Here is a 24,804-nt window from a genome sequence, read left to right as displayed (position 1 = left end):
CTGGCTTTGCCAGATGTTCCTCCAAAGCGTGCCGGAGGAGGATCTGGCTCTCGGGGGATAGGAGGAAAACGTGCTTTGGTATATTGGCATTTCTTTGAACCGATTAGAATTTTCTTGGAGAAAAGCAGCGGTGCTGCTGCTAAATAGCCGCGGAAGGAACTCCTTTTGGTGGAACATGTGTACGTTTTGTGGTGTTCGAACAACAACGGTGTGATGATGTGTTGATAAGGAATAAAGATTTCGGCGTCAATTTACAAGCTCTGCAGTAGCTCGAAGAGTGACCCAACCCAAATGTACACTCTGTCTCTCATTTCAACAAACCTAGTTTATATAAGATATGTTAGGTAATATGTTAGGCAACATAGAACGTTGAAAGTTGTGGGTTGGCAGGTTAAAGTCTATAGAAGAGGCTCCAACGCTAGAGCCACAACACTAAACATAAAACACCTCCTTCAAAATATCACTCCACTAAGATGTAAATCATTAAACCTTTTCATTGGTACATATGACAGTGCTTAATTTGAACCCTTATCAGAACATGATTCAAATTTAAAAGGCATTAGATTCTATATTTTTCACCCCTTTGAGACCAGTTAGGTCTCAAAAAACAAAAAGAAGAAACCATACTTACAAATTACAAAAAGCTAACAATTTTTGCAACACATGCTTGCATAATAATATATTTAGCAATATAGCAATTTCATGGAGTGTAAGAGCAAAAAACCTGTCCGGCAGCCTTCTTTCCAAAATACCCATCTAAACAATCTAGACTAGATCTAGTATCTCTCACAGCCCCTCTGTCCTAGGCGGCCACACATGGTAGCCCAGATCAATTAATAAAAGAAATCTGTATCAGTCTATTCATAGATATGGTTTAAGCCAAAGCAAGTGAAAACCTCAGGAAATAAAATGAAAACAATGTCCAAATGCAGACTGGTCGACCCATCGAACCCTTTAAAAGACCTTTCCCTTTACCTGTCCCTAAGCAGCAAAAAGAAAAAAAAACTGAGGTCCCCATATGTTTACCCCATAACAAAAAATATCATTCTTCAAAGAATTATTCCAAAAATAATATGATATTCATTCAGTATTATACATGCAAATATGTATATATACATCAGAGCAGACATAAGAATGTTTTCCACTGCAGCTCCTCGACTATCAGTGTTTTGTAGTGTAATCTGGACATTTCCACACCGTCTTTGGTCAGAGTCCATTCACATTGTCCATATGTGAGTATCTGAATGCCCCTCTGAACATTCCCCTATATACTCTGGAATAAAAGAAAACACCAACCAGTAACTGTTGCAAAAATAATACATTAAATACAAACATCAATATCAAAAACACAATATTTACAGAGTAATATCAAGAATGATATATGAAAAAAGTCCATTTCCCCCCTTAGATTAATAAGAAAACACTAACTATCACAACAATATTCAAAGAAATTTGAGAATTAGCACGTTCAGATGTTCACTCAGATCTTTCCATCATTACTCCATCTGTAACGTGGACTTCTGGGTTATGTTTACCATACCCTTTGAAATCAGAAAAGTTGGAGTTGGTGTCTGCGTCACATTTACAAAAGTTATTGCCGTCGTAAGATTTATCTCTTTTGAGGTTACTCCTAAAATAATTGCTTTAGTTGATGTATTAACACTCTTAGTTGTTTCCAAGGGCAAAGTGACAAACGTCCTCTGTGTATTGTTCACTCCTGGAGTGACCACTGTAGAATAGTGTTCCAACACTCCTTTGGTGACTGTGGAAACTTCAACAGGCTTTAAATCTTTCATCATAAGCATCACCTCACGGGTCACATAACCTTGTATTCCTTGTATTTGGAAACGGAACAAATTTAAACTTTGGGTCAAACGAAGATGTACAAATGTATTCCCCTTGATCTTCCCATGTAGCATTACGCAAAACAAGTGAACAGTCATCCATCCTTGACAGCATCTTAGTCTAGCCATAACTGTTTATCAACTGTAGAAGCGGCTTCCTGCATCAAAATCACATCATTAGGCGTAATTTTGTTTTCCAAGTCCACTCCATGAGTGACCAGAAGAACCTTGCTCAATTTGTCAGCTCCTGTGACGGCCTTAGCAGCTTCTTCATCAGCTTTTTTCCCTTGTGTAGCTTTTGACACATCTGTTTTATGAGCTGCACACTTAGCTATCGCTATCCCTTTAGGCTTCAACCAATGCTAGTTTACTGACGGTTATGTCAGGCTATTTACACTGATAGTTATACAATTGTCCTGAGTTATTTTTTAAAAACACTCTTGATCTGCTGTTTTTATCAACTTTTCATCAATCCAATTTGAATTTTATATGAGATCACGTCCCAATAAAGTATCTAGGCAGAATTGAATCATAAGAGTTAAATGTACTTTAACATTTCCTGAACCACCAACTGAATTAACATAGTTGCCACTAATATTGCTAGAAACTGTAACAGGAAATTCAATGCAAATGTTACAGAATTTATAATACCCAATTGTTTAATATTCGAGGCATGTCTTAACCCGTCATACATGTGGGTTTACATGGACGTAACATTATTTTTACAGTAAAAATAAGTAGTTCTAAAATATTAGTTTTTCACAATATTATATGTGCATTTTCAGAATGTGAGTCTGTAGGTGCAAACCTCCCTTCACGTGCGTCCGATGTGCCAGATTAGGACGGTCTCTCGCTCCCCCCTCCTCCTTCTCAGTCCATCTGCTGGCCGTTGGTCCGCACCTCCAGATAAGATCGAGTGTCTTTGTCTTTGGTGAAACAGGCCTCGGGGCCACATGGACCTAGTCCACCACAGAATGCTCGGCAAGGCCCCTGCTAGGGCATGTGGACACCACTGCACACTCTATGTACAATATCAATAATCTCATATCAGCTTGAATTGGTTTCAATATTGTCTCAACCAACAAACTTAGATGAATTTACACAAAAATAATTTTTATTTTATCTTTATTTTTGATATTTTTTAATTTTGTGTGTTTGTGTTTGTGTGTGTGTGTGTGTGTGTGCATGTGTGTGTGTGTGTGTGTGTGTGTGAGTGCTTTTGTGTAAGAGAGACAGACAGAGAGATAGACAAAGAGAACGTGTCTCATGCTGCCTCTCAACTTTTAAATGAATCTGAGAGGGCAGGACTGTAGGTTTGCGTGCCATCACTTATTTTGTATTACAACTTCCTCATTCAATGGATTTCCCACTTCTGTGACACAGATACCTTGTACATTAACAATGAATGATGGCTTTATCAGCAATTCGATATCGGTCAAACTGTGTTATATGTTCGTATTGCACATCTGTGCATGCACTTGTGCGCGCACGGGTGTTCATTTAACTGCATATGTTTCTAGCACATCATACCACTCTCTCTCTCTCTCTCTCTCTCTCTCTATTTCTCAGATCTACACTTACGAGATGAGCATCATCAAAGTAGTGGACGGAGACGCAGGTGGCTACCGCTGCGAGGTCACCTCCAAAGACAAGTGCGACAGCTGCACATTCGAAGTCTCCGTTGAGGGTAGGTCTGGAGACAGACAATCTCATTATTGTCATCTTCCAATCTGCATATCCACCATTGCTATGTAACCGGCTTTGTCAGCCAATAACTCAGTGAGTGCGATCCACATTAGGTCCTATCATTTAGTGGCCCAGCGAGGTCATCAGTCCATTATTCCTTTGCTGCTCAAAGCCCGCTGTGTAATGAATTAACCTAGCCGGGCTCTCACCAGTCTTTCTCCTACTGTCTGCTTTCAGCTGTACAAGAGGAGCAGCAGGACAACATCTTGGAGTCGTTTAAGCGATCGTGAGTGTCAGTGTCGGCAAGGGTCTACTCAACATGTCACCAGTCACACTGTCTCCCATATGCTCCTCTGTAGATCGCTGCCTCTGGGCATCTGTCAGTCTCAAGGAGTGTCTCTGCCTGTGTGTCTGTCTTTTCCTCAGTTGTAGCCGACTTTGTACAAGTCTGCCTTCTCTCTCTTTCTGTCACGTCTCAATGCGTCTGCTGCCTTGGTGTTGCTTGCTTCACCTGGAGTCCCTCATGGTTTAGGATTTTATGCACTTCCTTACATGTCTCGGGGGCAGTCTCTAAAATACTTTATATATATATATATATATATAAGTATGTATGTATTTCTTTCCCTCACTGTCTATTTCTGTCTCTGCATCTGCATGTGTGAAGTGTACCGGAGTGTATATTATGTTACCGTGTAACAGAATACACAGGGTGGTTTTTCCTTTTTATTTCAGCTGTTCTCAGCCTGTATACTGTATGCGTTCTGTTTGATCGTAAATCAGCCGACACTTTTGCACTCCATGTTTCTAATCTGTGTTTAAAAATATAATTTCCCTCCCTCGTTAGAGCGCGAGCAGAAAGGCGCAGACAAGATGAGAAACACAGCAGGCTAAAAGACAGAATCTTATTGTGGTTTAGACAGAATGTCAGTGTGCTTATTTGCAGAATGCTGATATGAAGGAGAGCGAGGGCAAGGGGAGAGGTTGGTGTGATGAATGGAAAGTGAAAAGTTGGTTAAAACTCAAAATAGGTTGCTGAAAAGATAATGAATGAAACACCTTGTTGTGTGGAGGTCATGCAGCTCAAACTCCAAAAGGTAAGAATGGAGAGCACTGTCTCCTTTAAGATTATCTGTGTGTTTCTCTTAACATAACAGGATATTCACTTCTGTTCACTGCTTATGTCTGTGGAGTTTTTTCTGTCTTATGTGTTTCATGTCTGAAATAGCCCAAACTTTCAATCAAGCAGTTCAGGCTATTTCCTTCATGTTGTTGCTTGGCTGACTGGTTGGTCAGCTGAAAAGGCTACAAAGGGATACTGTACGCTGGCACAGCAGCCTGGGATAGTTTCTCACATTGTGTGAGGAACAGCTTTTCTTGCTATCATATTATGCCATAGTATGTTTATTCTTGATGGGGCGAAGTGTATAAGCATGTCAAAAAAAATACAGTATTTGTACTGGATGTCATGACAATGCTACACACAGATACAAGTAGCTAAGACAAACAACAAATTGAAAATCCATCAAATTCAACTAATAATAACGTGTAGTCTTCGTCACATCACCCATAGGTTTCTGAAGAGTAAAAAGTGAGCGGCTCCCGGTAGCTGCCGTTACCTGAGCAGCTAATCCAAAATTGGCCAATGAGGTGAAGCGTGGATGGAGCTGAGGCCGGCTGAATGAAGCCTACAGTCTAGCTCGCCTCCTGAAACGGCAGCCACCTGAGTTATAAAACAAATCCCCCTCCTCCCCATATAGTTGTCATGAAGGAAAAAAACTAGCTACAGAGACCAAGCTGTGAACGTTCAAGAAAGTGCAGCTTTTGGTGCCTCATTTGTTTCATAGACATTTAAAGAAATGGAGTAACAGATCTTGTTGCTCTGGACAGAGACCGGTGAAGGTGATTAGAGGCACTTTTCTGGTGAGGGCTGAGCGTTACTGCGCAGCCTCCAACTGAGCTTGACGACGTAGTTGTGACATAAGCAACGTGTCTGAAAGTTGTAAGTCTGCTGGTAGCTGTGCCAAGAGAAATCTCAATTGTTCCCTATCTTGCAGAGATGGAGAGCGTATGTACATGTTAGGAGATAACATACCCACAGGCTAATTATTGCTAACTAAAACTCTGTGAGCTTCTCCTGGCAATACGGTGATTTGTCGACTATGGGGCAGCAAGTTGTGTAGTTGTGACACAATCGTTAGCCTATTTTTACAAAAACGTCAGCTACGGAGCCATAACGTGAGATACAAGGTAATGGAGCCTTATATACATTGTTGTGTTTCTTCAGAAATAAACACTGGACAAATAGAGTTTTTAAATGCTTCAGATGTAAAGTTGTTTGCTGTCAAAATGAATGGCAGTCAATGGAATGCTAACGGCGGGTGATGGCTTCGTAGCATTAAAATGGCGCCCCAGGAGCTTCGCTTAGAGAGGAGAGGCTTACTCCCTTGATTTTTTTAACCAGGGAAGTTGCCACTTGGTTTGTTTTAGGGTGGGCCATGATTGGCTAGATACATGGCTGCAACACAAGAAAAAAAGAATGTTGATATATGTTCCAGCCACAAGAATGGAAGTCAAAGTGGTTCATCAGGGTAGAGGTGGTCATCAAGTATGTGTTTATGATTTTACAATGGGAGTAAATACAAGTTTAACACTTAGTGGGGGTTTTGACAGAAAACAGGCCTGCATTAAACAATGTGACGGACTGCTTTGGTGGGTAAGCCATTGAAAATGATTAAGGAAGTCTAATTTGAGTAGCTTTGGGACAGACCCTGCACAATGGTTTATAAAACCCAAGAGACAGGATCTTACAACCCCAGAAAATGATCACTTGCAGCAAAGATTTTATTTTTGGTTGCAACACTATGGTCACAAAATTACAGCATTCACGTTACAATGTAATTGAATTTTTTCCAGACGACCCTGCATCGACCCTTGCTCTTCTGCTGTTCTGGACTCATTCAAATAAATAATGTGGCTTTATTCTGAAACAGTCAAAGCATTTCATAATAGTGATATTTTCTCACTTTGGCCAATTACTTTGTTACGTACACTTTAAGGTTCAATAACATAGATATTCTTCTGAAAAACGGTATGTTTGTCCATCACTCTACATTAGCATCAGCTTGTGTGTGTCACTGAAAAAACACTGTTTGCATTTCAGTAACTGAGCATCACATTCCTGCTGCACAGCTTTATGAAGTATTTTGCATTGTGAGCAAAGAACATTTTGTCTTTTGCTCTCAATGCACATTAAAGAGACCTCATCCCCTGAGTCCCCTTTTAATGTGAACTCTGGTCCAACTGACTTTTCCCACAACAGATTTGGAAAATCAGTTTTTCCACATCGGTGAACTTTAGATGATGAAAAGATCCGTCAAAACTTAGTGTAAGAGCTTCCTGGAGTGCCCTTCTACCATCATTTGATGGTGCTATCTCAAAAATGCTCAAGTAGGTGGAAATGTACCAATTGTTGCAATTGCAGTACACTACTAACATTGATTTCATGCTCACCCGATCATTTGGTGATCACGTGCCGCCGTGCGAATGAGGGCATTATCAGCCTGGGAGAATACACTGGCTTAAAGCATGGCAAGGACAACTTGGATGGATGTTATCCTTGGATGAACCGTTCATCCATAGGATGAACACGATTGCTCGGAATGGCTTTGAATTTATTGGCATTTACCTTTGTCTCTGAGAGGTTCAATGAGCCTCAACAATGCCAGGAAACCTGTTCCAAGTGGAAAACAACAAGCACTCGAGCCTGTAGACATTTATTGGCGTGTGCCACACACAGTTTTGTCACCTTGTTGAGCACAAGAAGGTGACTGATGACTCGAGACCACGTGATTGCTTCTCATCACTTTGAAATGTGCATGTGGGGGAAGTAATAAAGAGTTTATGCAGTGGAACACAGCCGTAGTTTCCCCCTCTGGGAAGTTCTCAACGTACAATTCTGCATGAAAATGCCTTGAGTGTGTACGTCCATTCACTGATGTCTCAGACTTTCATGTACGTCCATTCACTGATGTCTCAGACTTTCATGTACGTCCATTCACTGATGTCTCAGACTTCCATGTACGTCCATTCACTGATGTCCAGACCATGATTTACAGTTTGCAAATTTTGTGTTTGACCAGTGTGTATATTGCTTATTGATCATTTCTGTCATGTCTGCTGCTTGTATGTGCGTGTCTGTTGTGATTTCTGTCTGTCACTTGAATTTAGGGCATGATGGTAGCTTGTAGTCCTCATCAAACGTGCTGCTCTATGTTGTCATTCATCCTGTTATTGCATCTATCTGAACACAGGATGAAAAAAGCTTGAGCGTTAACTACAGCCACTTATTCATTAGAACTCTGCTGTTGTATTTGCTTGTGTTGTCTTTATTGGGTTCATAATTGTCTTTTAATTTCTGTGTGTATTTATAGGTTGTGTAATGTGGATTAAAGAGGGGGATGTACTATTATAAATGTATATTTCCTAATGCTCTTTTGTCAGTAACCAATTCACTGGTGTGTAAATAGCTCAGGTTTATAAACATACTGTACCAAGATAACCCCCACCCCTCCCCCTCCACACACACACACACACACACCCACCCCAAATCTCTTTTCTTTTTAATTCCAGTGGAGATGCAGGTGAGGATGCTGGTGATCTAGACTTCAGTGCCCTGCTTAAGAAAAGGTAACGGCATCTACAAAGTACAACAGTCACAGGCATACATCGTAACTTACATTTGGGTCTCTTATATTTGGTTCTCTTCCGAAAAGGGAGAAGAAACACAAGGAGGTTGTTGTAGAAGAAGTAGATGTGTGGGAAATCTTGAAGGCGGCTAAGCCATGTGACTATGAGAAGATTGCATTTGAGTATGGCATCACGGACCTGAGGGGCATGCTGAAGAGGCTGAAGAATATGAGGAAGAAGGTGGAGCCCAAGAAGGGTGATGGTAAGAAGCGGCGGAGAAGTCTTACGAGGCAAAAGAAGTCTAGTGGGTGTAGGGGTGAGGCGGCTGGCAGGAAACGAGAGCTCTTAAATGCAAGAGGCCGTAAATATCAGCGACGTTTAAAGGCATCTGGGTGGGGTTATATTGCAGGAAAAAAGGTGGAATGTGTGTTAGCATAAACTTGCTGCTGGTTGGAACTTATCGATTATCTGGCTGTTAAAGCAGTGGTTGAACTACTGCATACTAACTGGATACTTTCTTGTCAGCTTTCCTGAGGAAGCTGGATCCAGCCTACTCAGTGGAGAAGGGCAAGAAGATTCAGCTGTCAGTGGAACTAGCTGACCCAGACGCTCCAATCAAGTGGCTGAAAAACGGACAGGAAATCAAACCATCAGCCAAGTGAGCCAATTACCATTTCAGGTGCTGCACGGAACAGCACATGTTTCTGTGTGATTGTGGCATTGCACCAAACCTTGATCATGTTAAAGAATATACTACAGCCGAACACTTCATTTTGAGGTCTGATTACAAAGTGAGGAACTTTGTGGTAAAAAGTTGTCGTGAAGGCCCTTGAGTGCTAGCTTTATTTTAAACTATGAACTATGAAATCATGGACATGTGTCTACGACGTTCCCTGTAGGGTTTCACGTTCGTTGCTGATGTTTTGATGGAGGTTTACCACTCACTGCCATCTTGGTAGTGGCCTTAGCCAGAAAAAAAACAATAACGTTGTAACAATACACGCCTCCTTAACTGAGGGTGATGTGCTGAGACACCAAATGCGTGAAATTTGGACGTTTGGACAGTGGCTGTCCGCGTCTGATGTCCGTGTGTGCACAACGTACTGGGTACCAAACAAACACAGGAGTATCACCCAGGAGAGTGGGGTTTGTGTCCCGCGTGTGTCCTTAACCGTCCCGTTATTATTGCATGTCAGGGAAGCGTCTTTCTTCTTTAACGGGCCCATTATTCCTGTCTGTCACCAAACTGTTAGCCCACCCACAAGCTTTTTCTTAACCAAACAGTGTCAAAAAGGGCACCAACAGTCCCGACCAAGCTTGTGTTATATGATGCCAAAGGTCTCCTTTAACGTCAATGACAACCACAAAGGCACCCGACCAAGCGTACTCATTTCCATTTATAGGAAAGAATTATAAAAAATGATATTTTATATTATACGATCACACATAAAAAGCAAATAAAAAAAAGAAAGAAAGGAAAACACATCAAAATAAAATCAATAGAGCTGGTTGATAATTATCTGAGTGCTCCTAGCTACAAGCGACCGTTTTGCTATTTCTTCCATTGTTAACACAGAATATTATCACAATAACACACTTCAGAGGTAGTAACATTTGTTAAGTCTTGTGAAGAGAATAGTGTATCCTTTCCATATCATCAGTATATGAAATAGTAATCATTCCTATACAGTCAATACAGGTGCTTCATGTAAAACTGTATTTCATGTTCACTGGAGTGATGGGTAGGTGATGTTACCTAGCAGCTGTCTCTTTTAGTGACTATTATTAAGTGTAACTTTTAAATAGTTGGACTAACTAACATAATTAGTGGCTTTTTAATTAGCTAGACTTGATGATTATTATTACACCTGGCATTGCATACGGTCTAAAAGCCCACTGGGATTGGTCGCAACAATGCTCTATATAGAGAAATAAAAAAGAACTCTGACTTTCTGACTAACAGTAAATATAAATGTTAGTTTTGAGACTCTTTAGCCTGCTGAGCTCTCCTCTGTGTCTCTCGCTCCCCTCTTTGCTCTTTCCCCTCCTTCAAAGGCTTCTTTTGGTGTTTTATTGAAGAGGGTACAGCTGTTGCGAGTGGTGTTTTTTCAATGGCTTCACCATCTGCCATTATGAGTAGCTTAATGCTGTTTATTGAAAGTAAGGCAGTGCCATCCTGTTTTTGATGAAGACAGTTACCATGGGAAAGGGGACTTTTTCCAGGCTCTTCACTGTGACCATCGAGAGCTAAACCAATTGAAGGTTTTGGGTTACAGAGTTAGGGATTAAGGCTTTTCCAGTCAATCTAGGTCTTATTTGTTTCATTTCAGACAAACCACTGCTGTGGTTAAGATATACAGCTACAACTAAACCAAAACCACACACATTTGGTGTGATTTAATAGGAATTTGGTACAGAGAATTATGTTGTATGTCATTTACCTAAAATGAAAAGATGTGCCAAGTTGAGCGCTGCTATTTTACCACTTGATGTTCGGATTAGGATTGAAAGATGAAAACGACAGATATTATAGGAGTGCAATGCTAAATTGGTGGGGTACTGAATTAATTAAATCTTTAATTCTGAATGATTTAAAGAAAAAGAAAATGTATACCCATAAAATGTATAAAAAAGAAAAAGAAAAAAGAAAATATATAACAAGAAAATCATAAAACTAAATTTCAACATAACACTTGACCCGCTTGAAAAGGGACAAGTAGAAGCCCTCGTCTTATCACGTCCTACCCTTCTATGTTATGGAGCACCGCAGTGTTCAAAATCTATGTTGTTGCTAATTACTGACATTTCCCACACTGTGACAAAAAATCCCTCTAGCTCTAGCTATACATACGTTTTCCATAGCCCCCCATAATATCTTCATTAGCTGCTATTTTGAGCACAAATACATTTTATTTGAATAAAGTTCACTATGGTTTGCTACAATTAACTTAAAGAACCAGATTTACAGCCCTTTTAAATTTAAATGAGCACTATAAACACCTAAATCAAGACCATGTCAAATATAACACCGCAGTCATCAAATATTTAGCTCTGCTGATGTGTGTAAAGATCCTTTTTGCATGAAAACATGCAACCAAATAAGGCACATGCATAAAAGAGTAGCTTCGCATACATAGGCTAGGTGGTGCAGGGGTGTAGGAGACTAGTTGACAGGTGTTGAAAGGGATTTGGATCACTCGCATGTCACTTAGCGGGCAGCACGGGCCCTCGGTGATGGGAAGTAGAGCGCACAGACCAAATGTCTTGCTAAATTGTCCAGCCGCTCTCTCTCTGCACTTCTTCTACAAACGCGGGCTAATTTAAGGAATCTAAGCAGCATGCTGGTCTGATGTGCCGTACGGGCCACTGTACTCCGGCCTTGGGCTGCTAGTGCACACAGGGTCACAGTTGTGTTCCTGTGCAGGGTGGCGGCACAGTGGCACAGTACTCCAGCCACCAGTGTGACAATATCAAGACATGCCACCCGCCAAAGTGGCTAGGGAGAGTGACCGTGTTACCCGCCATTGCCAAAATCTACCCGCATTTGGCAGGTTGGCAGGTGCTAACGTCAAGCCCTAGGCTGAGGGATCTGAAGGCTGAATGTCGATATTGCGGCGCTATTCTAGGATTGACAATTTGTGTTATAACTAAATATCTTCCCACTTAGATTTTAGATAAAAACTCATCAGTAATGTGGACATACTGTCTAAGTGGGGAAAAGGCAAACAATAAAACACCTAGATGTAGATGTAATGACTAAGTAGGTAAAGGTAAATAACAGAACACTTACAGTCTGGTACTTTCAAAAAATGACATCACTTTACTGTAATGCAGCCTGTAAAACCAAGAAAAGACAACACTTTTGTCATATCACGATATAACAATATCCAGAATCTTAGACGATATCTAGTGTCATGTCACAATATCAATATAATATCTATATATTACCCAGCCCAAGCCCTGTATGTATACTTTTGTGACGCAGGCATTTTTGTCCTCCAACTTTTTGAAAGTAATGCACAAGGATTAATACAGAGCTGGGCATTGTATCAATATTATATCAATATCGTGACATAAGACTAGATATTGTCTTATATTCTGGATATTGTTTTATCGTAACATGGCATAAGTGTTTTCTTTTCCTGGTTTCAATGGCTGCATTTCGGTAAAGTGATGTCATTTTCTGAATTTACCAGACTGTAAGTGTTCTGTTAGTTACCTTTACCTTCTTAGTCATTACATCTACAGTGCTAATGATTATTTATAAAACATCTCATTGTGTCAATATTTTGTTAAAGCACCAGTAGTCAACACTATAATATTGTCGCGGAATCAATGTCAAGGTATTTCATCAAAAATATTTTGATATTGGATTTTCTCCATATTGCCCAGCCCCAGATTATTATACTATTTTATATCATAAACACTTATAAACTTAAACAGTTTTACTGCCTCACATGCCTCATCTGTTGCTATTCAAATTAAACGTACTGTGAATGGCAGTCGCCACCTTGGGTTGTCCGATGATGTGAACACGTAACCATGGGAACATTTCCCATCACTACCTTCCATTGCGTGTAATGATCAGACCGTGGCGTTACTAGTCCTTTGATGTCTGTCACCATATTTGTACAACAACTCTGGAGTGTGTGTGTGTGTGTGTGTGTGCGTGTGTGTGTGTGTGTGTGGGAGCATAGTTGTGCTCTGAAGGTCTGCAGAAGAATGTGTAGACTCTTTGTCTCGGTCTATAACTGTGAGTCACTCTTGTTCTCTTCAGGCCTCTCTGCATCTGATTGTGGCCGGGTTTGCTGAAAGGAGTCATTCATTATTCTCTTTCTCTCTCTCGCTCTCTCTCTCTCACTCTCTCTCTCTCTTTCTACGTCTCTGTCCCCTTGTACGTTCTTTATCGCCTTTGTATGATCTTCCCCCATCATCCCTGTGCGTCCAGGTATGTGTTTGAGAGCGTGGGTAACAAGAGGACACTCACTATCAACAAGTGCAACCTGTCTGATGACGCAGCGTACGAGTGCGTGGTCGAGGAGGAGAAGTGCTTCACGGAGGTTTTTGTCAAAGGTACATGAGTCACTGTCTTTGGAGGAATCCTTTCAGCAGCAGATCTTTTTCTGCTTGGTTTAGCAAATGCTGTCATTTGAGCGTTGAGCGGCCTGACGGCTCAGTACCCTTCTCGTGTCTGTGTATTGTCGTCTGTAATCTGTTTATTTCCTTGCTTTTATAGCTCATAGCTCTCTGTTGTCTGCTCACTCATTTTTTATGAAAGGCTGATGTTTTGTTTATTGTCATGTGTCAATGTGTTAATGTGTCACATTAATCAGAGATTGACAGATATGTGTGTTTTTAAAGGACACTTTCATACATTTCAATTGAAATATTAATCGTTAGCATTTAGTATATCTAATTTTATATTTACAACCCAAAATAATAAAGTACAAGTATTAATTGTTTCTTGTACTTTTAATAATAATAATAATAATAATAATAATCAAAAGCACTACTATCACTTCTCTCGTTTTACTGGACAATCATTATATATTTTATATATATATTAATTATGTATTATATCATAGATGCAGTTTTTTCAGTCCAACTCTGGTGCTTCAATATGACCTCATGGAAAGGCATAGAAATAGCTCACCACTTTTAAGTTTAACTTTTAAAGGAACACGCCACCGTTTGTTAAAATACAGCTAATCACGGTCTCCCGTGGCTGTAGATAGGTGGGCTGACGTATTGTTTTGTCTCAGTGCATGCATTGTTTGAAACTGGTGCCACACCGACAGGGTCGCCGCTTGTTAGCTTAGCGTAGTAAATGGAATCCTATGTTGTCGGTTAGCATGTTGTGAGTAAAAGTGAGCCAACAAAAAACTACAAAAACCTAATTACTTCATGTGGCCTGCATAGTCACAACGAGTACAAATATGCAGATTAGATGATTTTCTAGGCAGATGTTGACTTGGGACTATATTGGGTGGAAGCACAGCCGTAGCACTGCTACATGGCGTTGATATATCACCGTGCCACCGTGCTAATGCTATTAGGCCTATGGTTGCTCCTCAGATCTCTGTAGGGTAAATCCAGACAGCTAGCTAGACTATCTGTCCAATCAGAGTTTTCACTTGCTCAACTCAAATAACTTTTAAATTAAAACATTGGACCAAAACATGAGCGCCAACCAAGACGATTTTGGGTTTTCCTCTCATCCCAATGCTGTGTGGGACTAGCCATACCCTCCTTTGCAGCTCAGTGGATGAAGGTCTGGCAATGCAAGACTATTTTCTTAAAGACTTCTATATAATCTGACTTCTTATTGGAGCAAGTGGAGCTGCTCTCTGCTGGAAATGAGATAGATTACAGGTTTAAGGACATTCCGCACTGGCTTTACTTATCAGACCCGGAAGCTTTGTCCACTTCTCTGTGGATTTTACGCAGAGAAACCACAAATTACGCTGTAGACATCAACCTCATCTCATTGTGAGGGCCGCAGTCATATTGCACATGTCTCTGTGGTGCTGTGACTGTGGGCTCTTCAGCTGAGGTTGAAGAGAATTGAGACGTCCAGAGAGGGACTGGATGCTGACGATGACAAATAGCTGAGGCTAGTGGAGCGTCGAGCAGAACACCATGTTGTTACACAACGTGACTCCCACCACCTCAGGAGACTTGAGGTATCTTCCATCTCTACAAGACGGTAGGGTTTGGTGGCATTGATAAGTAGTTTGGGAGTATATTATTCTAAAAAAAGGGCATGCACATGCTCTAAGGTGTGTTTGAGAACATTAATATACATGCCACCCACCACCAGTTCACAGAGGAGGGAAGACTACAAAAACACCTGAATTACAGCAATTTTTACTCAAACCAGTTTTGTCGCAAAATGTATTATTACTATTAAAATATTCAAATTAATTACCTGATTAATGAAGTTTTATTTGATGATGATGTCTAATGAATTCCGTGTACATCAGACAAAAGTCTTTTATATCTCGATTTGTTAATTTTTAATTGCAGAATGCTCGGAGTCATCAATTAAATTGAACTATCTATCCCAATATTTATCCCATTGGAGTAAGGTGCATTTCACCTTGAAATTAAGACTTGGCATGTGCTAGAATTCCAACAATTACCATTCTTGTTGTTTTGTGTCCTGTGCAAAAAAAAAGCCTTACTCACTTTACTCATGCACTGATACCTTCCAGCTCTGTTCATCCACCACACCGCTTTCATCCCCCGCTCATGTTCCTTGTCAGTTTTACTCCGGTGATTTAGATTCGTACAGTGTACAGAACAGTAAGTGATTCACAAAATACAGTGGTACTGTTTGTTAATGACTCAGTATCTCTCAGCATGCTGTTTCAAAGTTTGACTCAAAGCTTTGCGTTTTGTCTCCAGAGCCTCCAGTCACCATCACCAAGCTGCTGGATGATGTTCACACCGTGGTGGGGGAGAAGGTGGAGTTTGAGGTGGAAGTGTCCGAGGAGGGAGCCAACGTCAAATGGTGAGCCAGCATGTCATGCATTATCATATAATAATCTGTGTGGTCAGATTATTGTCTGGTTTACAAATCTACACATTGAGAAAGAGTGGCAGTACTGTCACAATCTAAGAATATGGCAAGAAGCGCATGGCGCAGGTGCGTTTAGGGCGTGTACAAATCCACTACTGCTAGTTTGATGCCAGAAAAAAAGGGTCTGTGCACCGGGCGCATGGTTCAAAAGGGTTGTACTTGGTGTCGTAATTAATTCACAGTTGTGTTTTGGGCGTTACTTGCAATAAACCAATCATAGTGTCATCTCCCATTCCCTTTAAAAGCCAGGCGTGTTTGTACCTTGGCGCATTGCTATTATGATGGCAGATTGCACCGTATTAGTTTTATATGTAATGTTTTGCGTGTTTATGTGCTGCTGCGCTTCCCTGTGTGTGTAACAAGCATAGTGTGCGCGCATTGTGCATAAGCCTAGACGCATTGTACAAACAAACTAAATTACAATGAAATGCTGCGTTACTGACCATGTTTTTGTTGGTCAATGCATGATCATTTCCCGCTGCCTCAATACGCCAATAATTCACCTGAACACACCTCCCTGTAAGACCAGCAGGCTCATGGGTGCACAGATGTGGTCAGGGCACTTGCATTTCATACACTGGGGTCGACACACTTGCAGCTTTGGATTGCGCTGCACCGGATGCAAGATAGGGACCAAAGACTTGCAGGTCTCTTTAAAACTCAAGTAGTAGATTATTCACCATGAGCACAAAGAATATTCAGTTAAGGTAATAACATTCACACAGTAAATGCCAAACATGAAGCCTTGTGATCCCTGACGGCTGTAGCCATGTAGACCATTGCAGAGGCATCTATCAGCTCTTCCTCCCACCTGTGTGTGTTGGAGTGTCACTGAAGCATGCGTGTGTTTGTCTCCTCAGGATGAAGGATGGAGTGGAGCTGAACAGAGAAACAGCAGGTTCAAAGTACAGGTTTAAAAAGGATGGCAAGAGGCACATTTTGATTATAAATGAAGCTACTAAGGAGGACATCGGAATGTATTACGTGTTCACCAACGGCGGAGAGTCAAAAGCAGAACTGGAGGTTGAAGGTACAGTGTCCTCTATTAAAGTAATTACATTACAACACAGTTTAACCTACACCAGGAGCAACATATTTATTTGTTCATTTATTTGAAAGAGCTTTTATTTTGTCAGGTTGTTGCATATTTTCTTTTATTACATAAGTTAATTTTATACAATTGAGGCGTAAGAAAGCATGTTCCTTAACCTCTGAGATTAATGTCTGAATTTGTGTTTTGAGGCCGGGCCGAGTGTCCTCTTTTTTTGAAAATCAAAATATGGTCACCCTGGTATAAAGTATAAAGTTAACAAGTATTTCAGACATGGCTACTCATTTAGGACGCTAACGAAAACATACACATCAGCACATGTTGATGTCTTCCCTCCTGACAAGCATGAAAAGCAATAAATTAGTCATTACTGAAGTCATAATTAATAGTACTTCATTAGTCCCCTGTATTAGTAGTTCACCACACTGTTCATTATGCTAATTTTCTTTTACACCTCCAAAATTGATGGTTGGATCCCGTCCCTCAGACATTACACCGTGTCAGACGCTGCATACTTACACGCCAGACGAGTTGATTAGAGTGTGAGGAAAAGTGTGTCCTTCCTCTTCAGTGGACACTACTGTAGCCAGGTGATCCATATGGACATGGTGTTGCAACCTAGAATGCTAGCCTACTCTAAAAAGGTGTTGTGTCCCACATGTGGCTTTATAGCTGACATCTGGAGTAGTAACAAAAACATAGCTCAGAGTGAAATTACCATGCCTTTTTTTCTTATAAGACAAGTCCTCAAATATTTTAAATATATTACTAATGTTATAATATATTGTTATATTATAACATAAATAAAAATGGCAAGAAAAAAAACTATACAGTGTAAAATAATAAATCCTTTAAAATAAATAAAATGAATAAATACATGTAATCTACAACAAATATTAAAAAGTCATTTTAAAGGAGCAGTTAGAAATGTTGGGTAATGCAATAATTCAGTTTCTTGCCAAGAGTTTTACACAAATATTGATGCCACTCCCGTGTTTGTGTGGTAAATGTGATATGGCCTGCTAGCTTAGCACAACGATTGGAAACACGAGGAACAGGCAGCTATTATTTTAGGAAGTTTGCCCCCAGCCAAATATGTATATATACAGTATGTATACAGTATATTAACATACGGCTGCATACATTTCTTGCCTATTGTTACACACATTGCCATCTGCCACCGCTGCACTGGTCAGAATAAAATGAATTGTCTGCATGAACAAACATCTGTATGCTACTTACAGATCTATGTTGGTGTCATTTTCTTCAGATAAGGAGCTGCAGGTTCTGCAGAGCATAGCTGACCTGACAGTGAAGGCTGCTGAACAGGCTGTGTTCAAGTGTGAAGTGTCTGATGAAAAAGTAACGGGGAAATGGTTCAAGGACGGCGTCGAAGTCCTGCCCAGTGATCGCATCAAAATGACACACATAGGAAGGTATTATATCTGACTGTTGTGGGTCCAAGTATTAATGTCAAAAAACTAAAAAAATTCTGAACCATCAGACACACACAGACACACACTCACGTGCACGGACAGACAGACAGACAGACAGACAGATACACAGACAGAATGCATAGCTATCACAATAAGCGCTGTCTGCCACACGGCTTGGCAAACTATTACCAAAGGGGTTTCTTAGTTATTTGACCCAGTTTTCGGATAGGCTGCAATCTGTAAAGCTCTACCCCCTTAACAAACACAGACACACACATCATACACACCCCTAGGTCCTGGGGTTTCTCTCCGTAATCCCTCCATCACAGCTGCCTATGGCAGGAGATACGCCAAGGCAACAGCGGTCACACAAGGTGAAAGCCATTTAGTATGTTTCTAACTCTGCAATATTGCCTCGTGGTGTATGTTGCTAGGGCAACTGTCTCATGCACAATCTTGGGTCACGAGTATTGTCTCCTTGGTTACATCTGGTAACACGTCCCCAGGACCCACAAGCTGATGATTGATGATGTGAAGCCTTCGGACGCTGGAGATTATACCTTTGTTCCTGATGGCTACGCACTTTCTCTCTCTGCAAAACTCAACTTCCTCGGTAAGAGCAACACGTACACGCAATGAAGAAGCATTTGATGAACTAAGCATTTTGAATAAAACTGATTCTTGTATTATATCCCTCAGAAATCAAGATTGACTATGTTCCCAGACAAGGTAAGTGATGTTTTAATACGTTTCTGAAATCGTATTCATCAGCTTGCATGTTTATGCTGCTGATACACTTCATAGGTCCAGTATTGATCTAAAGTTGGATATAGGCAGGACACCTGTTGCCAATAGACTGAGAGGGTTACTTTTTTTTCTTTTTTTTTTCTTTTTAACTGTACAACTTTAATGCTCTAACACTGTAAAACCTTAAAATTAATATGAGTTCCCCCAGCCTGCCTATGGTCCCCCAGTGGATAGAAATGGTGATAGGTGTAAATTAAACCGGGGGTATCCTACTCTGCCTTTGAGGAAATGAAAGCTCAGATGGGCTGATCTGGAATCTTGCTCTTTATGAGGTCATAAGGGGCAAGGTCACATCCCCTTTCTCTGCTTTGCACGTCCAGAGAATTTGGCCCACCCATGAGAGAGAGAGAGACCTCATGGCTTTCAAATGAGCAAAGTTACAGTTGGTCAAGGCTACACCCCCACCCTCCACCTTGCCCCCCCTCTCATTTGGGGACTGACACCAGTGGCTGTAATTCTGCTGATGCAAGTACCTGAAAAACTGCTCACAGTTACTGGGCTATACACGTAGGAGCTTGACAGTTCTCAGAAAACCAAAATCTTACTGAAACATTTCAGAGTCCCAACCCAATGTGCTTTCATAAGATGGCAGAGAAACAGCAGGTTCAAAGTACAGTCTTTGAACCTGCTCTGACAAAAACAGTGATTATACCGCATTCAGTTAGTTCACTGACTTTTGTGTGTAAAGGGGCTAATTTGGATTCACCAAAGTCACACATAAACAGAAACAAATGAACTGGCAGGCGGGCTGCAGCGGTAGACCATCGACTCCCTTGCGAGTGAAAGTTATTGTTTTTGTCGAAGGAGTTTTTGGTGGCTTTGAAGAAAGCACAGATGGGTAAAATGGCTTCAGTTCCCTGTCTGCCCACAGCAGTACATCACTTAGTTTCCTGTCGGCTATATTCAACCTGCTTCATCCAACATCACTTTAAAAAATTCCAAACTATCCCTTTAACACCACATTTTTCAGCTGCTGCTTCTCCCTCTTCAAAATTGAGAGGTCTGCTCAGGAAATGCAACACTCTATGAAAAAAGAAAAGATTAAAAATGAAATGGAAGTGCCTGAGGGTCACAACACACACAAAATGTAACATGCAATTTGAAAATATTAATAGCACTCTAAAAAAAAGCCCTACCGGGCACATGCCCCAGCTTGCTTGATAACATGTTAACATGCTGCATCAAATTTCATTTCAGTATTCTATCAAATGTATAACATTTCTGATCAAATTTAATATGCTCAGAATGTCGTCTTCAAGAAATTCTTCCCTCAAAACATATTATGCTGGGGCGACCTCCAGCTCACCCAATAAGAGTGAGCGCCCCATGCAGGCTGAGGCCTTGGCAGCGGCCCCGGTTCAAATTCCGACCTGCGCCCCCCATCTCTCTCCCACCTTTCCTGTGTATTCAGTGTCACTCGGAATAAAAGAGAAAAAAAAAACCAAAAAATTATGTTTGAAAAACCATGTTATGCTTCTCACCTGAATGACCTCTCTCTCCCCTCTCTCACAATGAAAGACCCTCCCAAAATCCACCTGGACACCAGTGGCACCGGCAGTAAGAACACCATCACCGTGGTGGCTGGAAACAAACTTCGCCTTGACGTTGAGATCACAGGAGAGCCTGCGCCCACTGTGTGCTGGATGAAAGGGGATGAGGTGAGGAAGAATAGAAGGGATTCTCACCATTCACCCCATACACACTCAAACATACTATACAACACATACTTCCTTTGTGCATGAATCAGAGTATCCAGCCGTTAGTCACTCAACAGCACAAAAGAAGACTGAAACATGAACTAGAGTGGGAAGGTTGAATCACCTGTCACCGTGGCAGCTGTGCCTGTGCTGTCGTCATGGGACACCATCCTCTTCAACAATCCCCTTTGTTCTGTCCGTCTCTCTTGCTTTGTCCCGCCCTGTGGGGTAGGTGGTCTCCGAGGGCGAGGGAAGGGTCCGCGTGGAGACGAGGAAGACCCTGAGCAGCTTTGTAATAGAGGGGGCGGAGAAAGAGGACGAGGGCCGCTACTCCATCACCGTGACTAACCCGGCTGGAGAGGACAGGGTTGAACTCTTTGTCAAGATAGTCGGTCAGTGGATTTTTTTTAATCTCTTTTGCCTTTTTGCACCTCTCGCCTCATTTTTATTTTAATTGTTGCTCCTTTTCTATTTTTCATGGTTGACTGAGAGCCACAGGAATTGGGTAAAGATCAGAAAATATTTAAGTCAAATTAGTGAAAAATTGTCACAGTTGGTGCCATCTTTTAAAACCCTATATCATCAGAACTTTAGGTTCATGCAGCACTTTTGCATCTTGTATCCAGTGTACTACAATTTACGTATACAAACTGTATGTATGAAGATTTCAAGGCGGCCATTGTTCTTTCATTCATTTCAATTCACAAATAAACTTTTAGAGCCATCAAAGGTGAGTTAGATTAACAATGACAGTTTGTTTTTATTAAGTTGTATGAAAGTTAGGTTATTGTGTTGCATTAATGCTGTTAAAAGTGAGAATGGGTTTTACACCAATGAAGCCAGACAAGATCTAGAAAGAATTTCAGTATCAGGGCTTTAGTCCAAACAAAAATGAAAAGAAAGTATGAAGAAACTATGCCTTAGAATGTGGTCAGCAGAAGTATAAATGTAGTAGATTTAACATGTAAATCATTTTACAATCTTTTGGCACCACATTCTGGGTCTTCCGTATCATGGATCCGGGGAATGACTGTAACAGTATTCGTAGCAGTTCTTGAGCCTAGAAGGTAGATCAGGGCTTGTTCCCTTTTCTATCCGTAAAAACCAATGCAATGAGAGGGAGGAGCTGGAGAAGGAGCTGATGGAGGAGTAGCCTGACTCTAACAGCACTCTAGCGGCACCTAGAATAGTTGCGACATCACAACTGTACGGAAGTCCTGACGGCTCGTTTAAAGGGACAGTTTCTGAATACCGACTGGGTGCATGTCTTTGTGGATTGAGAGCTTTGATACTTTGATGGCGGCTGTGGCTCAGTGGTAGAGCGGTTGCCCGCCAATTGGACGGTTGGTGGTTCAATCCCTGGCCCTGCAGTCCCAAGTTGAAGTGTCCTTGGGCAAGACACTGAACCCCAAGATGCCCCCGATGCTGTGCCATCGAAGTGTGAGTGTTTATCTGATGAGCAGGTGGCACTTTGTACGGAAGCCTCGGCCCCAGTGTGTGACTGGTGAATGCTTCCTGTATGATGCTTTGAGTAGTTGTTAAGACTAGAAAAGCTCCACATAAACACAGCACATTTACTTTCACAGCATTTATGTCAATTTGACCTGATTTCTAATCAACAATCTCACTTCTAGCAATATTCTAGGGCCTCTAACTAGAAAGTAACTTGACAGGAAATTGGATATGATCATTGTTATGAAAGACAAATCTAAATCATATTATTAGGGTCAAAACAAAGCAAAAAAAGAGGTTTAAATCCAATACTTACTTTTATCCTTTCTATCTCGGTTTCATCATTGCTCTTTTTCCATTTCCAACTGTAACTTGCCTCTCCAGATGTGCCCAACCCTCCTGAGAATGTCAAGTGCACATCAGTTGGCGAGGACTCCGGCACTATCACATGGGACCCTCCGGCATTTGACGGAGGAGTTCCCATTAAAGGTACCCCAAAACACACAGCAACTAATGTTCACATCTGATGTGTCCCTCCCTGGAATCCACTCAGTTTATCACATTGCAATGTCTAAACTCTTTTCTAAAGAACACTGATATTTTACGTCTTTTTCCTCCAGGATACCTGATGGAGAGGAAGAAGGTTGGCTCATCTAGATGGACCAAGCTCAACTTTGATGTTTATGAGTCCAACACATATGAGGCTAAGAGGATGATTGAAGGTGTACTTTATGAGATGAGAGTGTTTGCAGTCAATGGCATTGGCATCTCTCAGCCAAGTGCAAACTCAAAGCCCTTCATGCCCATTGGTGCGTTCCATTTATCATTAGTAGTAGAGGCTTTTTACACAATGCTCATTTTAAGGCAGCTTAACCTACCTCCCTCCCATTTACACTGGGTATTAACGTATTAATTAGCTTCTGTCTCTTTCAGCCCCCACCAGCGAGCCCACTCGCCTCATAGTGGATGATGTGACAGACACTACCTGTGCACTCAAGTGGCGTCCTCCAGACAGAATCGGAGCAGGCGGCATCGACGGTTACATCATTGAGTACTGCATAGAAGGAAGTAAATACATGCACAAATGTTGGCAATTTATACTAAGGCATATAGAGAGTTTTTAAGTTGTACAAGTAAAATACATTGATTATTAATGATTTATAGACCTGTGTGATTAAGGACATAATTTGGGTTTTTTAAGGTTGTAAGAAAAATGCATTTGTTTGATATTCATCCTCCTTCAGCATCTTTTCTGCTAGCTAACGAGGCAACAGCAGTTATGCTAAAGGAGAATACTGCAGCCAAATCATTTTTTATAAACCTGGCAACCCAAAAGTAATTTTCCCGATATATATTTTTATTGAGCATCAAAAATAATACAGAACATCTACAATGGGACAGCAGAATCACATAAAAACAAGGCTCAAAATTCAAATCCCATCCCGCAACCCCATTTATCACTGGGTAACCAACCTTACAATAAAAAAAGCAATAAAATAATAAGGAATATGAAAAATAAGGGATAAACCAACATTAAAGAAACATTAGATAACTTACAATTAAATTAACATTAAAAGTAAATAATAAAAAAAAAAAAAAATAGGAACAAAACGGGGGAGTTAAGTTATGACAATAAAAGTCTGAAAAAAACTCAGATAACTGACTCCTCAGGAATGACGTCACAAGACTCTATGATGGATAGTAAAGGGTTCCAAATTTGGTCAAAACTCTTCAGAGAGCCCTTAAGGGAAAACTTCACCCTTTCCAACTTTAGATTATATAAAACTTCCTTGATCTAACAATCTTGAGATGGGGGAAAGCTTGCTTCCAATTTACAAAAATTAGTTACCTGGCCAGTAGGGTGCAGAAGGCCATGGAATGTCATGCCTCAGCTGACAGGGGATTGTTAGATGCAACACCAAAAAGGGCCGAGAGGGGTTGGGGATCTGCCACAAAATCATAGGCTATTTGAAGAGTTATCAAATATTCTAGCCCAAAGATCTGTCAGCGTTGGGCATAACTAAAACAAATGCATGAGGTCGGCAGGGAACTGGTGGCATCTGTTACAAGCTTCAACCATTCTTGGGTACAAAAGTACTTTTTACAAACAGCTTTTAGCTAAACCCTTTCCCGAAACAGCGACTGCCCAGTCGTAGCTCAGCAACCGTAACTTGGCGCGGCAGATCTGTTTAGGATTTTGAATTCATAGAGTTTGCAGGTTGGTGTCTCTTTTTAGTCTATCCAAAACCCAAAATTACAACAGAAAAATTAGACAATAGCATCCAAGCATTTCTTTCATACCATTATCATCATCTCTTTGGCATCACCTATGGCAATAAACAGTAATTGTAGTAATTGTTTTTGGATCTATTCAATTCAATTCAATTCAATTTTGTTTATAGCATCAATTCTTAACAAGAGTTATCTCAAGACACTTTACAGATAAAGTATGCTCCAGAATTTACAAGGACCCAACAGTTCTAGTACTTTTCTCCAGAGCAAGCAACAGTGCGACGGTGGCAAGGAAAAACTCCATTTTAGGAAGAAACCTCGGACAGACCCA

At 40.9% G+C, this 24,804-nt stretch overlaps 1 protein-coding gene across 8 annotated transcripts in view; it reads left to right on the top strand.

Moving 5' to 3' along the window:
- The window catches only part of mybpc2a (myosin binding protein Ca), a 62,625-nt gene that overhangs the window by 26,883 nt on the left and 10,938 nt on the right, over positions 1–24,804 (top strand). For all 8 annotated transcript variants that reach the window (XM_034893391.1, XM_034893392.1, XM_034893398.1 and 5 more), the window contains 16 exons: positions 3,414–3,531; positions 3,768–3,816; positions 8,160–8,216; positions 8,303–8,478; positions 8,742–8,874; positions 13,165–13,289; positions 15,624–15,729; positions 16,659–16,828; positions 18,120–18,285; positions 18,792–18,898; positions 18,985–19,014; positions 20,611–20,750; positions 21,022–21,181; positions 22,626–22,730; positions 22,862–23,050; positions 23,175–23,309. In XM_034893391.1, the coding sequence (XP_034749282.1) occupies positions 3,414–3,531; positions 3,768–3,816; positions 8,160–8,216; positions 8,303–8,478; positions 8,742–8,874; positions 13,165–13,289; positions 15,624–15,729; positions 16,659–16,828; positions 18,120–18,285; positions 18,792–18,898; positions 18,985–19,014; positions 20,611–20,750; positions 21,022–21,181; positions 22,626–22,730; positions 22,862–23,050; positions 23,175–23,309 (1,966 nt within the window). The remainder of the gene's footprint in view (positions 1–3,413; positions 3,532–3,767; positions 3,817–8,159; positions 8,217–8,302; positions 8,479–8,741; positions 8,875–13,164; positions 13,290–15,623; positions 15,730–16,658; positions 16,829–18,119; positions 18,286–18,791; positions 18,899–18,984; positions 19,015–20,610; positions 20,751–21,021; positions 21,182–22,625; positions 22,731–22,861; positions 23,051–23,174; positions 23,310–24,804) is intronic.

This window comes from Etheostoma cragini, chromosome 15 (assembly GCF_013103735.1).
Source record: "Etheostoma cragini isolate CJK2018 chromosome 15, CSU_Ecrag_1.0, whole genome shotgun sequence".
In the NCBI taxonomy this organism is placed as follows: domain Eukaryota; kingdom Metazoa; phylum Chordata; class Actinopteri; order Perciformes; family Percidae; genus Etheostoma; species Etheostoma cragini.
The sequence above is the reverse complement of the archived record's forward strand: the minus strand, read 5'-3'. Positions and strand labels throughout refer to the sequence as shown.